At 36.6% G+C, this 15,655-nt stretch overlaps 1 protein-coding gene across 1 annotated transcript in view; it reads right to left on the minus strand.

Moving 5' to 3' along the window:
• Window positions 1–528: 528 nt before the first annotated feature.
• RSRC2 (arginine/serine-rich coiled-coil 2) overlaps window positions 529–15,655 on the minus strand; it is a 15,370-nt gene continuing 243 nt past the window's right edge. Inside the window, exons 2-10 of the mRNA XM_009572617.1 lie at window positions 12,489–12,645; window positions 11,869–11,912; window positions 9,038–9,228; window positions 7,901–8,044; window positions 4,084–4,200; window positions 3,904–3,983; window positions 3,026–3,258; window positions 1,724–1,813; window positions 529–1,176 (exon numbers count right to left, since the gene is read on the minus strand). Coding sequence (XP_009570912.1) covers window positions 997–1,176; window positions 1,724–1,813; window positions 3,026–3,258; window positions 3,904–3,983; window positions 4,084–4,200; window positions 7,901–8,044; window positions 9,038–9,228; window positions 11,869–11,912; window positions 12,489–12,645 — 1,236 coding nt within the window. The 3' untranslated portion in view covers window positions 529–996. The remainder of the gene's footprint in view (window positions 1,177–1,723; window positions 1,814–3,025; window positions 3,259–3,903; window positions 3,984–4,083; window positions 4,201–7,900; window positions 8,045–9,037; window positions 9,229–11,868; window positions 11,913–12,488; window positions 12,646–15,655) is intronic.

Consider the following 15,655-nt stretch of genomic DNA (forward strand, 5'->3'; position numbering starts at 1 on the left):
CCTCCCCCCTCTCCTTTTTTTCTTCCTCTTCTGAGGAGGGGTGGAGAGAAGAAGAGGGCAGCAGCGGGCTGCAGCACAAGAGTATTTTTAAGTAGGCTGTCTGCAGTAAGGCCCCATCCAGGCTCCATCCTGCCCCCGGTTAGGCAATGCCTCGTCAGAGCAGCGTATATAACCTACTACAAAAAGTTAACACACTTTCCAGTACTTCTAAGTACTTTAGTACTAGCAAAGGGCTCCAACATCCTACCTTTCTCACCAGTGGTTTTGTTATCCCTCTCTCTTTACTAAAATTGGCAGGTATCAAATTACAAAAAAAAGGAAAAAAAGAAAATTAGTTCAGCATTCATCACCATGAGTTGTGCTCCATACTGCAAATCTTATTTTAGGAAAAATCCTACTTCAAAATAAGCAAAGCAAAACAAACACTATTTCTGACTTCTCAAGTTTTCCTGACATCTCTTAACTAGTTTCCTTAGAGTTCCTTCCTTAAAGGCCCAAAAGACAACTTAATTAACATAAAGTAAGACCTTAGAGAAAAAATGTCTTTATTATTAACCAGGTTTTTTGCACTGGATTATGTGCCTATTGGCCCAGACCGCTAAATAACATCTACACAATGTTTCTTTCATGTTTCAAGAATTGAAAATAACTGTACAAGGTTAAAGTACAAAAGTACACAAGACAGTGGACACGAAATATCCATGTATGAGTTTATCCCATCTGCTGCTTGGTTTGAAAAGTAGAACTTTAAACTAAAAAATACTGTCCTCCTATAGTTCTGTCAAGTTTAATGGAAGTGGGTATAACCTGATTACAACACTAACACCAGTATCACTGATCTGATATTTACAAAAAAATTGTATTTTTCAATAAATTAAAGTCAATGCAACACCCATGCAAGCTAGAATGCTAGCTTTTTGGTGAACAAGGACCCAACATTTGAACAAAAACCTTCCATAGTCCCAAACTTTAAAACGGCTTTTTTTTTTTTCTCCTTCAAACTGCATCCATTCCTCGCATTGAAGACGTAAACCCCAATCCCATTCCTCTTTGCGTATGAGTCTGTGATCTTGCCATTTCATACTGTGCATCTAGATTTCTGAAAACCTCCTCCTGTTGTTTCAGCGTTTTGTAACTCTCTTCATCAACTGAACTACAGCCAGCTTCATCCTCGCTCTAGAAACCAGACAGAAGAAAATAAACATTAGCTGTGTAGGAAGTGGTGTTTTCATATACTACCCGCGTACCGCGTCCTAAACATAACAATTTTGCTTTGTTGTTTTCAAAAGCTAGTAGGAATTCAAGCATTTGGTTTTATTGCTGGAACATTCAAGGGTAGCTTTCCTCTCACTGTCAAGAAACACTTAGAGGCCTTAATCCAGTTCCTTTTTCTAACTCATTCAAATAAATGTATCCAATTACCTTATCTATACAAAGTAATGCTGTTTATCAGATTATGAATATTGGTTACAGTTACCACTGTTGTTACAGATAACAGTTGCCTTGTTAGCCAAAAACATAACGAAATTCTAGAATTTGAATTTAATTCAGATCTAGATGCTGCTTGTGAACTTTAACAAGAAATACTTGAAGTTCTTAACTACATCATGTAGTATCAGGTTAACTCAACATCTTTACTGGTTAAGGTACACTTTAAAATGAAAGAAGAAACCACTGTCCTACAATTAATAATAAACTTAATTACACATTCATAACTCTTTACCTTAATGCCCATCAGTTTTCTGAATTTGACATTTTGGTCCTTGTTTCCAAAATTTAATTTTTCCCATATTTCTGCAGACTGTGATTTATCCTGTACAAGTTAAAAAAGGGATTTATCACCTTTTTACGTATGTTTCCATTAATATCATAATACAGTAGCAAGCAAAAAAGCGGTATTAAAAATGACCCCCATTGTGTAGCGACAGCACAGTTGGAAGTAAAAGGTTTCCAAGTCACATTTGACATTCCTGCAGCATCCTCGCAGAAACTCTTTGTGAGGGAAGTCTACTTAACCATAGGTTTCAAAACAGAGGTATATTCTTTACTTGCGTAAATTGTACTCATTTCCATAAAGTTTGGAAACCTTGCCAGAATGCATGCTTAAAGGGAATTATGGAAAAACGAAGTTGCTTATTACAATTAAGCAATATACAGCACAATTCGGGAAGAACTGCTTAGACAGCATTCAGGTTTCTTCTTCCCTCCCTTTTGCTTCCCATCAATGCCATGTGAACCAGTTTCAGTTTTTCACACCTTGCGAAACAAGCTGTGAAAAGCTAAGTGAGCTTGTAACATAAAAGACACATGATGATAATTAATCTAATGTAACAAACATTTCCATACTAGCATAGTGTTGAAAGACAAAAATACAAATATTAAAGCGCCAATTTTTCCATTGTATCAGCAGGCAAAACCTGCACTCAAATCCAGCGACTTTCTGAAAAAGCAACTGCCACAGGAGCCTTCTTTGTTTGATAGCCTATACCTCACTCACTGCAAGAGCATTTATTTGCCAGTCTGAAGGTTTATTTGTATTTATAACTTTTGTTAGTGTTACTAATGCATTACTCTACTCCTGAGAAGTTACTAGCAAGGTTTGCAGACTTGTTTTTGAAACAGACAGGATGCAACAATCAAATGAAAAATCTCTACAGTCACAGAAAGGAGCAGTCAATTATAGTTTCTATAGCTTAGCCATCACTTTTCAGTAAAAAGAAACCATCTGTATTTCATATTTAGTTGCAAGGTGTAGGCAAACCTACAAAAGTAACATTAAGATCCAATTATACCTAAGTTTTATGACATTAGGGGTTTTCCTAAGGCTTGTGTCACAAGCATTTGTCATTGAAGGTCTAGTTATCTTAGTCCTTTCACTCCTGAAGTTTTACCTCTGGCTGCTGTTAATAGGAAAACAGGCATAAAAGTAATATTGCTGGAAATAATGTTAATAAGCATCCTTAAACTGTCTGAGTGCAATATGTTTCCAAACAAGTTTTATGAATGTAAGAAAAGACAACATTACCCCTTCCTTTTTGCCTTGCCAAAGCATCTTCCGCTTTTTCTCTTGCTCAGCAAATTTCATTGGATTCACTGCTGCTGGGTTATAATAGCTGGGTACAGCTATTCCAGTCTCTGCTAGTGCTTTTGCTTGTAGTGCCGCCATTTGAGCTGCCATTGCTATTTGAGGAGTTACTTGTGTTCCCGATGCCAGAAGAGCAGCAACATTAATAACGGAACCTCCAGTGGCTGCAGCCGCTGAAGAAGAAAGGTAACTTGCTATCAGACAGTAAGTTCAGACTTTTTTTTTTTTTGGGGGGGTAGGGGGGTGAACAAACCAACAAACCACAAACACACAAAACCAAAAAAACCCATCAACCCCCCAAAACAACAAAAAACCAAAACAAAACCCCCAAACACTTCCCTTCATCAGAAAATAAGTTGAAAATGTCCAAATAACAAATGCGTGATAAAATACATGTCATTTATAAATTAAGAAACACATCTCCAACCAGAACTAATAGTGAAACTAATGTACCTCATTCTAAATACCCCTGAGCTGGTAATAGCTTTCAAACTCTTGCTTAATGATGCACAAAGGAAGCGTCCAATGACCATCACAAAATCATTTACCAGCCTAACATAAAACATTTTTGTTGTATACTCGGTAAGCGATAAGAAATCCTGATTGTTTTTGTTGGGGTTTTATGTTTGTTATTTTTTGGTTTGGTTTGGTTTTTCAACCATTTCCTAGTTTTAGTTGTGGTTCTTATATATGGACCAAGTTATACAAAGAAAGACAACCTGCACATGTGTTGGACAGGACTGTAACACTCGGCACACAAGCCTACACTATCTTCTACTCATATTACTCTATGAATTAATATAATATACATGGAGTACCTGCAGCCATCTCCTGTTGCTTCTGTTTTTCAACCATTTCTTTCTCTCTCTGTTCTTGCAGTTTCTTTGCTCTTTCCAGTCTAGAAGTAAGTACATGAGAATAAAAATATTTAGACATGCAAAATCAAAAGCAGCAGCTTATTAATGTCACATATCATGAAAATCGTGACAATTTCTGACCTTCTGGCTAATGCTTCCTGTGCATCCATAGCTGTATTTCGTCCCCGAAAAGGTGGTGGACTTGGACTCCGGCTATGACTCAAAAAAAAAGGCTTTTCAATTCTTTTCTTTCGCTCTCTGTAACCAAATTTAACACAGTTGCTAAAACAATGAAGGTACAGACATACCTTAACATTTCATGAAGTATTTGATCACAACTCTGAAAAACTGCTTAATAATTAATTTGGAGAGCTCTCAAGAACAGCTTTCACAGAGATTATACTAGAACAGTGTAACAGTCACACTTGCCTTGTAACAAGACAGAGCTAAAACTGAAGATTTCCAACTGCAAGATGTAACAGAATGTGTAATTCTGGGTATTCATTTACCCTCTTACACTTAGTGTTTAGAACAAATAGATCTGCTCTAGAGATTTTCATTCTAAAACCTGACAAGAAAAAATACTGTGTAACTTTCAGTAAAGTCAATTGCAAGAAAACTGTAAAATGGATCAAGTTACAAGAATGCTTTAAAACCATAACAGCACTACAATTATGTTAAAAATGAGCATTTTAAAGAGGCCCCATTTAAAAATTGGAATAGTACTCAGGGAAATTACTATTTCTCCCCCCTCTGTATACTCTTCTCTAAATGTGCTTTGGACAACTGACTGAGGGAGGCTATCAAGCTAAATGTGATAGCTGGTTTGCTCTTAAGAAGGACACTACTGAGCAGAGAACTATGAAGCATGCATTATCTGGAGCATGACAATCCGAAAAGAACCCAGTTAAAATATATTGTTAAGCAAAATACCAAAATATTTAGTTCAATACTCTTTTAGCAACCTTCTCCCCACTCCTCCCAATAAAAGTTGCTCTTATGACATATACATCTAGTCCCATCTAAGCAACAGCCGCTCAAAATACACATATAAAGTACTATTAGCAGTATTTCTCTTTGCTGGAATCATTAGTATCTACATTACAAGAGATAAGGGTTTATCCCTATTTAAGCCTCTGACACTGATGTTTTAAACAAAGAAATCACAGATACTGGAAGTGTCCAACAAAGCTTAAATTACAGGAGGTATCACTCAGATTGTTCCCAGATTTGCCATAAACAGTAAGTTGAGAATCACAAAGATGTTTCTGCAATTTTATACTTAAATGTTATTATCAACTATTTGAGATAATAGCTAACTTGACAACAGCCACTTTAAGTGGCATTCAGATACTCTGTTTCTTCTATTTGCAACTTGGACAGCATCTACAAACATCATGAAAGGTAGACTGAAGTTACAAAAAGAGATCCTTGTTTACATGACAAATCTGGTAGAATACAAAGGAGGCGAGACTTATCTTTTCATAGAAGATGACAAGATGCAGATTCAGGCACTGGGAAGTGACAGATCTGCATTCCTGAGATAAGATGTAATGCATGTTTCAAAGATACCTTCATTTTTCCCGTGCTGACTATTGTAGTTTGGTCTTGTCTTTGGTCTGATGCTTTATTGCACTGGTAAACATCAAGGAAATAAATATTTGAGCTTTTGTATTTAAGTATTTCCATTTGAAACAAGCAGATGGTGTCATGTTTTCCACCTAGCATTTAATCAGAGCAATGTCACAAAAGAACTGCCGGGAGGGTCTACATGCTCACAGAACAAAAAGATTAGTTTAAATGCCAGTAAGGACAGATCACTTGAAAACGTGAGCTTGAGATTATGCAAAGAACCATCAAGAGAAGGTCAAGCTCTACTATTTACAAATGCTTCTGTCATAGCCTGTTAACTGTGACACAACTAATATTGCATTTCATGAATGAGAGAATTCATTTCACAGTTGAGTTTTAACAGGATAAGTTTCCACGTCATGTTTATCTGGCTTGTGAAGGGTTTTCTTTGAGGCTTGCCCCATAATTCTCTTTCCAAAGGCTTTACCTGAGCCCAGAACTTGATGAAGTGCTCTAGCTACTGTTAAAAAAGACTTATGCCTCACTTATTTTCCTTTTCTAGGATTTGTGAGACAGAAACAGTACTTAGAAGAAATGGATTCTTGCAGTATGTCCATCACTACCAAACACAGCGTGTTTCCAGTTGAAGAAATTCGTAAGCTATAACTATCCCTTACTTTTTCTTCCCACATCTGCTGTTCAGGTAATTTGAATTGCACTGCAGAAGCAAAAAACTATTCTGGGATGTGAGGTTTTCACAGAGTCATTAAACACAAAATGTTCGAAGTGACTTTTAAAAACCGTAAGTGCACATCATCTATAATAACTGGAAATAACGGAGAACTGAGCCTTACACATCATGCTGAAGGTGGCTTAAATACCATTAAACGCAAGTAACACGTATACCAATTGAAGACCCAGCTCTACTCACCCCAGCTCAAAGTTTGGTAGAAAGTGCATGCCAAAATAAAATATGATACAAACCATGTAGTTCAACTAGTTCTTCAGAAAGATAAGTCTTCTTAACAGTTTCACAAGTGATGTTGTAGCATTACATGAGCGTGCTAGATTCTTAAGTCTCTAACGATCCACTGTAACGTTGAGTAGTCATAACCAACTTCTACACCCTTTAAATACGCAATTTAAAATACTCTAGTGAAAATACTGCTAAATGAAGTGGAACACTGGCAACACTTCCTTGGGACGTCTGAAGGGACACCAATTCGCAAACTACTTGTTTTAGTTTAAACAAGTACAAGGGAAAAAATACAACTGCAGTAGTCATTAGGTCATATTTCAGCTTACTCAGAATATCCTACAGGGCATTAGGAATGCAAAGGTGACACATACAAATAGACTCAGAACTCTACACCAAAATACTGAATGATTCATCAGTATTGGAAAACATTAAACTTCCATACAGTGATGAAAACCTCAACTCCAGCATATTCCAGGTAAGGCATGGATCTCAACTCTCTCAAACAGACACAGAATAAGCCGGTATGTGTCTAGCTAGAGTGTTTCAATCTGTGCTTCTAAAATTTAAGGAAGAAATAGAAGCACTCAAGATAGGGAGAAAAATTAACATGATAAATATTCTCATGTTGAACTTGACAAAAAGGAGTTCGTCATCACTAACACAGAATAGTACATTCAGATCAGAAATAGTCCATTTGACTCAAAATTCACCTTAACACTACACTAACTGCACTAGTTTGCAGACAAGACAAATTTTTAAATAAACTTTGTGGAGCTGATCAGGATTAGCTTCTGATCAGTGCATTTGCTCTGACAGCCAGTGATTTCCAGTTAAACTTCCCTTTTAATGATACATACACAAAGAGATAAATACAATAGTATTTTTAAAGTTGTGCTTTGCCAACACCATCACTCTTGTATCAACACATAAAACAGTTAGTTGTATCTTATTCTTCAGTTTTTCCCACTTAAATATCCTATTTGAAATAATAAATTCAGTTGCAGTGTAAGAAACAAAAAAGAGCTTGAACTGTGGTAATCACTACTACTCAAAATATTAAGTTATTTACTTTCCTTCTACTTTATCAGTCAAAAGTTCTAAAATCGTGGTTTTATAAGATACCCACGAAATAACTAGTTACATATTTCTAATTGCTAACATGAAATCATGCTATGAAAAGCCAAGAATCTGAGACACTTAAGCTGTCTAGGACAAATGTTTCTGTAGGTGGATGCAAACTACCCAGTCCTTAACCCACTGTATCAATACAGCTGAGAAAAAGCCAAACACATTTAGTTACACTGAACAGACATTAACTGGCAAACCCATCATTCTTCTATACCTCAGCCCCCCACAGAACGTTCAACCAAACACCACCACTAAGTATATATGGAAGTTAACACTTACCTGCTTCTACTCCTAGTTCTGCTTTTACTTCTACTTCTATGTCTGTGTCTAGATCTTGATCTAGAACGAGATCTTATACGTCGTTTTCTCTCTCTGCTGCGAGATCGGGATTTTTTCCTATCACGACTTCTACTACGATGACGTCTGAAACACATGTCCCAAAATCTTACATATATTCTCATGTTTAAATTCAGCTTCCACTTAAGGACTTACATACAGGTTCATCACCACAGGGCAAAATGCATCAGGCAGGGTGGGGAGACTGCAAACTACACACAGAAGAGTTCATGGCTGGAACAGTTTAAGTTGTAAGACTAGGAGATGAAATGGGAAAGGAACCAAACACTACCACCAGCCGCAACAGACAAGTGAGTTACACAGAGTTTACGCAAACAATCACACTCATCAGTATAGCTATTTTTAGTTGTTTATTAAAGTGTGCATCTCAAAACAAATACACAGCCAAGCTAATCTGATGCAGGTGTCCTAAATTCAAGGCAACAAAACACTCCTCCTCCCCACAGTATTCCAATACCTTAGGGAAGAGATGCCCAAATTTCAGCTCGTGAGTCAGAGTCCCTCAGCATATTATTAGCTGAAGCTTGTTCCTTGCTATCATGTTTGCTACAGATCCCTCAGCTATGAGCAGAGCTGACTGAAAAGTTCTGCTGGCAGCAACCTGTTTGTCCCAAGCAATTCTCCTACCATGAGAGTTTGCTAGGTGGCCTACCGTGCAAGGAGACTTAGACAGCATTGTCTCTGGGTAAGTTCTTGATTTAGGAGGTAAAAAGCCATGACATTGATAAAGTGTACTTTCTTTCCTGTCACTGACAACAGGGAACATTTAATACACTGTTCATAAATCTTTTATACCCTGTATACTATTTATAAACATGAGACAGATCACCTATATAAAGCCTTAGAGATATTTTGTACTTTCACTCAGAACCAACCTGAAAAAAAACCAAGTAGCAGCAAATGCACTACCCAATGAAAACTGAAACATGCAATATAAATTGATGCTTTAGAGTTAAATTAGGTCAGTAATATAATTCAGCTGTACTTCAGAAGTCTACACAAATTCCAAACACTGCTTTTGCAAATGCACTTAAAGAATAATCATGTAAAACTACTTACCTTTCACGAGACCTGGATCTTGAATGACTCCTCCCTCTTGATGATTTTCTCTCTTTGCGTTTATGTCTATCCTCACCATTTTCAGATGAATTTAGGCTATCTCTTCCCTTGTCAGAAGAATGTTCTTTGTCATTGTGGTCTTCAGATTTGTGCTTCTTTGAGGACTTCTCTTTGGATTCATGTCTTCTTGCCTGTTTTAAGAAGAAGTTGGTTCTTTCAGGAAAATAGTGCAACAAAGAGAGTTAGTATGGGTATCAGAAGATAAAAAATGATAAGTTGTGATGCAACATTAGTAACCTTAGGAGTGTGACTCAATCATGACTGATGGCTATTTTACCTAATGCCACCAACTACCCAAAGTTGCAAATGCACGCTATAATTTTTCCCCCTTTTCCCTCCTCCCCACTGTCTAAAGGATTTCTAAAGTATCCATCAAGGTATCTTTACAGTGTTTCCATATAAGAGTTCACAGCATTGTAACAAAAACAACTGTCATTCTCAGTTACTGTCTCCGTTCCAAACAGTAATAAGTACATATCTAAGTACCTGACAATTTATGAATATGCATATATACACACACTCACATTTGTAGTGAATATTTAATATTTGCCTAAGCCTACCATGTAGAAAGTTACTAAAATCCATACATAGTTGCAGACATATACTATTTTGCTTTTAAAACTATAACAGTTTTCTATCCACCATTAGATAATTAATTTTTAGAGCAAAACTCTCTTCAGTCAGTAACTTCCAACAGTTTTTAAAAAGCAAAGTAATAAGTTACATGGTTGACATCCCGTTTTTAGTATTTAAAACTAACATGCATCACTCTGAGACCTCCCACAGTAGTTTTAAATTAAAGATATGCTGCTCCACTATACTGCAATTTCTTCCTGCAGTGCCTCTTAAAAAAAGATTCCTTTTTATAGCCGCAATGCCAAAAATACTTAGCAAGGTCAGGCCTGATTTTTGCCAGTGTTTTCCTTAGAGACCAAGTCATGACATCAACACCTTTTCTTAATATATCCAGTTTATTTTGAAATCTTTCTAGCACAAAAGCATAGCCCACTTAAGTCTTATGTTTAAATAATGTTTTGTTTCAAGTCACAATTTAAGCATGATACATTCATTTTAGACCAAAACCCAACTCTTCAGAGTTTTTTTGCTTAACTAAATCTGTTAACTACTCATAAAACCTTTCCTATAATTGTAACTCTCTCTCAAAAGAAACAAGTCTAGAGAAGATGCTATAATTAGCTTATACCCACTTATTCAAGCCTAACTCCTTATTAATATATATCCATTTATAAATATATTTGATTATAGTTCTTCAAGAACACAATAATGCTAGATATTTTTCCTGCTTTTACAGTGTTTTATTCTTAACTCCTTGAATAATCAGTTGTTACATAAAAACACATCTGAAGTTTGCGATGTCACCTGTACATTAATTTTACGTATTTACATAAGCAGTTGTTCTGATATGCATATTAAAAAGAATTACTGATATTCAGTATTTAGTCTACAAAGAGCTTAATCTTGCAAATGAACGAAAACAGTAAATCTACTGTGAGACATTATCCCTTATCTGTTCACTCTGTGAAACTTAGAAATTGCTAAATAAATTGTATAAGATTAGATCCAACAGCATGGCAAAACACTGGACATAATTTTAAGCGAGGACTTTTTTTTTTTTTAAAACATTAAAAAGAGATTTTAAAATTTTTTTTTTAAAATCACATCTTCCAGGCACACACTTAGTAATAAACCACCATTATATCCCATAACGGATTTAAGATATTTTTAAGGGAAATATGAGTTTGAATGACTAATAGTTACCTTATCATGAAGTAGGCTTATAATTTTGCTATCTGAGTCTGCAGCGTCTTCAGTTCAGTCTCTTCGCGCATTAGCACGCTGAGTATGATTTATTATAGAAATGTTATCATGTGAGCTAAACAATATATTCAATTTCACAAAAACTCTCCTAGATTATTTTTCTTTTCCTCTTTTTTTTTTTTTTCCTCCTTTTTTAAACAGAGCTTCCATTGGAACGGGGGAAGGAGAAGTTCCTGACCCGGGTTAAAAGTTAAAGTGTCCCTCATCTGACCCAGCCTGCTATTGCCCCACATGGCTTAAGCTTCTTTGTGACTGTTTCGATGCTCCTGGTTTGCTCATTTCATCTCTCCTCTGGTGTGTAAGACAGTTATTTTCAAGGTATTACTGATGCTGTCTCTTCTCACTCCCCTGTATATATACATCACACACATATTTATTAATTTCAAAAAAAGAGACAGCCTTCTGAAATTTTTGCTGCTACTGTCATGTTTCCAGCTGACTCAGCTTGTTTGTCAAGCTATGACAGTCTTTACAATTAAAGGATGCAATAAACAGAGCTCAGTCAGGTGGGGAATTATTTTTAATATACTTAAGTAGATGAGTATGTATCATTGAAAGTCCTGAACGTTGGCCAGGAATAAAGCCAGCCAAGGCTTTTGGTTAATGGAAGCTCTGTGAAAGTCATCAAGAACACCATTCTACTTCTCCACATGAATTCTTTCTTTTGGCTGTTTCCACAAAAAAAAAAAAAAGGAAATTAAGTTACTAGTTTCTGAAAGCATTTTTCTACAAAACTATTACCTTGTCAACATGATGGCTGCAATCATGCTTCACTATGAAAGGATCTCCATATCCATTTTTAAGCTTAAAGTTTCCAATTTCTTGTACTTACCATAAAGTCATTTATATAGGTTTACACATATGTGCATTACTACAAGATACTTTTTAAGATGTATTGTACAATTACCTAAACACTACAAAGTGTTAATTACCTCTTTGCTTCTGCTCCGGCTTCTGTGTTTTCTTCCTTCAGTATCTGGAGAAGAAAACATTTATTATTATTTACCAAGTTAAAGAGGAGATCAGCTGGCTATAATATTTCTAGCTCCTTTCAGTTATTCCACCCCCCAAAGTCAAGAATAGAGATTTAGAAAACAAACAGCACTATTCGAGTATCTAAGCAAACCCTAGCTGTTATTCCCAGTTCTTTGTTTGAATTTACTTAAGCTCTAGCCCATGTCGTACTCCAGTCACATTTTTCAGCCAGGTAACCTTATTTTTGTTACAACCATGCAAAAGTATCCCAGACTAAGCATATCCAATTAAAATGAAGACAAAGTAGTATGGTTTTCTGTTTGGTGTTGTCCCTCTCCCACCCCTGAACATTGACAAGACCTTTTTCCTTAGCACTTCTATCATTAAAATTGAAAAATTTCAATAAAACACATTTAAGATATAAAACCAAAATCAGTAGCTTCATTTTTTCGCTATTCTAACAAGTTACTAGAGCTAAGTCTGTACATTTTTTTCCAAAATGGCTTTAAAGAGATTTCAGTTCGACAAGCATACACCAGCACATTACTAAGCAACTTCACTTATATGAAGACCATACCTGACTTCCGTCTTCTTTCCCTTGACCGTGAGCGTGATCTTGAATAATGATGCTTTGATGTTCTGGGAGAACTAGAGGCATCTGATTGTTCCTTTTTCTTCTCTCTTTCTGGAGAGGACTTTTCTGGGGCTACTCCATCTCGTTCCGTATCACTACCCTACACACGAAGACAGAATGTTTAAAAACCAAAAATTAGGACTGAAAAACAAGAAAAACTATTTACTTAGTGCTTCCTCTGAAGACACACTTAAAATTATTTTCTGTAAAGACAATCTCGTGAGTAGCCATCCCATTATTAGTTAGGCAATAGCTTGATAGACTTGAAGTGAACGTAACTGCATACAGATTGATTTTACAAGACTTTAATGAAGAGAACCAATATATATATATATAGTAACATTTTGCTCTCCCGCTACATTAGACTGCACTTTACTTTTTGCATGTGCTTTTGAGAATATCAGTAAGATACGATCCACAGTTTTCTCTAAATGGTAGTGTTTGTAGGTCAATTACCTTTTAACATTTAAAAGACTAAGGTTACTTAAGGTCAATGCTGTCCCAACAGATGTAAGTCACCTCACAAGTTAGGGCATTACTAAGGCATAGCACAAAATCCCCACAGTATTTTGAAGTACGGAATGAACTTTAAGAGAAATGAAATGAGGTGTATTGTATTAGCGTTAAAACAGCTAACTTTTAAATGAGGAAAAACCTCAAACAGTATCTCTATGCAAAAACGTGTATTTGTATGAGAGTACATATAGGTCACATCCATCTGTCCCAACAATTTCCATATCACATTTTTCTTAGATGACAAAAACCAAGATGTTCCCTCCATTCCTTCTAAACCTTGACCTAGGAGGACTAAACCCAGAAACTTATCTTGTGTAGAGCAGTCAAGACTGCTTTTTGATTCAATGCTGGGAGAAGTAAATGTGTACAACCAGAGTACAATACAATGAAAGGAACAGAACAGAAAAGATACACACTGAAAAGGTGAATGTGCTTTCATTAATGCCTTTACAGATTCATTGGTCTCTCTTGTTCCGATCATGTAAATGGAAGTTATAATCAAACCTTCTGAACATCATGCAGTTGCAGAAGATTTCACTAAGGACATAATTTGGCCCAGAAATGCTATTCATGAAGATAGTTTAGTGTAGCAGAGGACTCGAACTTGCATGGTTTTCTACTAGCTGCAGTTATATCTGCAAACTGAGCAAGACACATGAAAACCTCTCAAATGCTGATTTACATTCATTACTTTGAAAACAAAGCAGCTAGTTCTTCTTAAACCACAACAGGTATTACAGATTGTCATTAATATATTGCGTATTAATGGTAGACTTTCTTTGTAACATGCTACAGGTAAGTCTTTAGATTTATATTTCAGCTACTACTGTTTAGTCTGCACAATTCTTTATTAATTTGCATCTGTACAAAGATACATCTATAGTAAAATCTTTCTTTAAGAAAGAGAAAGCAGCTGTTCACTTCTCCATTTGCATGGTATACCAATACCTAGTTCAAAACACATCAGCATATGGACAAGAGCACTGACCGCTTAAGGTTGCGCCTGCAGCAGAGCTTTAGCTATAGGCTTAGTGACACTTCTGAACACTATTGATATCTCGCCCACCATACTGAAAAACTTTAGGACATTAGATAAAGAGCAGGAACTGACTCCCCTATTTATGATCTTAGCCATCACAATCCTTGGCATTCCACATCTATCTATCATCTGCTTATCTACACCTCCCCCCCTTCTATTCAGTCCCTCCCTTCTTCATCCAAGGTTTCCAAAAGGCTCAGCTAGAAGTAATTTCAAATTTTGAGATTTCTATAAATTTACATTTCAAAGTTACTTGAGAAGGATAAGGAGAATACCAGCTAGCAGTCTAAGTTAACTAGGTTTTTAAACATAGTACTCAACTGAAACTGAGCCCACTGCCACATTTTCCAAGGCTACCAGTCTCATTATTTATACACATTGCTGCTCATTAATGCCCTTGGGCACCGCACCTCAGAGAAATCTCTCTGCTCTCCAAAAACACAGACAGCAAAAAAAAAAAGGCTGACAGACTTCAGTGATGCTATTCTCAGTTCTTAGATTGGCCACAGGCTCACTGTTTCCTTGAACAAGCTCCTCACCTACTACTTTGGAGGAACCTCAAAGATAGTGCCTATAATCTAAGTGAAAAACTACAAGTCCATAACTCTTCAAGTCCTTTTAAGAAAAATTTATCTTATTCTTAATAGGTTAAGTTATAGAAACCGAAAAAGCATCATTTAAAAAAAAAAAAAATTCATTTTTTCCAGAAGTTTATGGTCCTCTTGTTCTCTTTCACCACTGGTCAAACTTTCAAGACAGGAACTTTAAATACCAGACTAAACACCACAACGTACCTAAAATCAACTTTGAAGAGTTTTATCACTATCAAGTCTGGTTTGTCTGGCTGGGGTTTTTTTGCACTCAAGACTATTTAATAACTTTTGAAAAAAATTAACCACATCGTGTTTGATAACTACTCTTATTGGTTCTTCAACTCGATTATGGGACAAAGACCTTTTTATGTTACGAGACCACACAAACAAACACCTTTATAAGTTACCAGACCATACAAATTCTAAAAGAGAATAAAGCTACACTCTTAGGCCGTGTATGAGGATAAAGGACACTGATAACTACAGCAGAGGCGTTTCCTATCGATATTAAGCATAAAAACAGGAGGACAGGGGCAAATAATTAATCACTGCGTGCAAGAAGACGCTGAAAATAGCAGGCCTATGACCAAACACAAGGAAAAATAGTAAGGCAGGGAAAGCTGCATGAAGGAAAACTGAGCATGGCCCAACCACCAAATCAATCCCCTCCACCTTCCCCTCCCAGGGAACCTGCGCCCCACAGTCCCTCTGAGAAACGCCCGTTCCTAACAGCCATAATACTTCTCTCCCCAACCAGGAAACGCTAGGGCCTCGGTCACAAGGCCTCTTCGCTTCTCGCCAAGCCCAGAGAAATGAAACAGAAACTTCTGGAAACAGGGAGAGAAGTAATGGGTGAAAAGTGGCCACCCCCTCCCCGAGGCCCATCATGGCGTCGGCAACCGAAGGAGCGGCGGGCGCCATTTTGTCTCTCCGCGCACACGGCTTCCCGAACCAGCCCTCCC

This window comes from Fulmarus glacialis, unplaced genomic scaffold (assembly GCF_000690835.1).
Source record: "Fulmarus glacialis isolate BGI_N327 unplaced genomic scaffold, ASM69083v1 scaffold23112, whole genome shotgun sequence".
NCBI lineage: Eukaryota > Metazoa > Chordata > Aves > Procellariiformes > Procellariidae > Fulmarus > Fulmarus glacialis.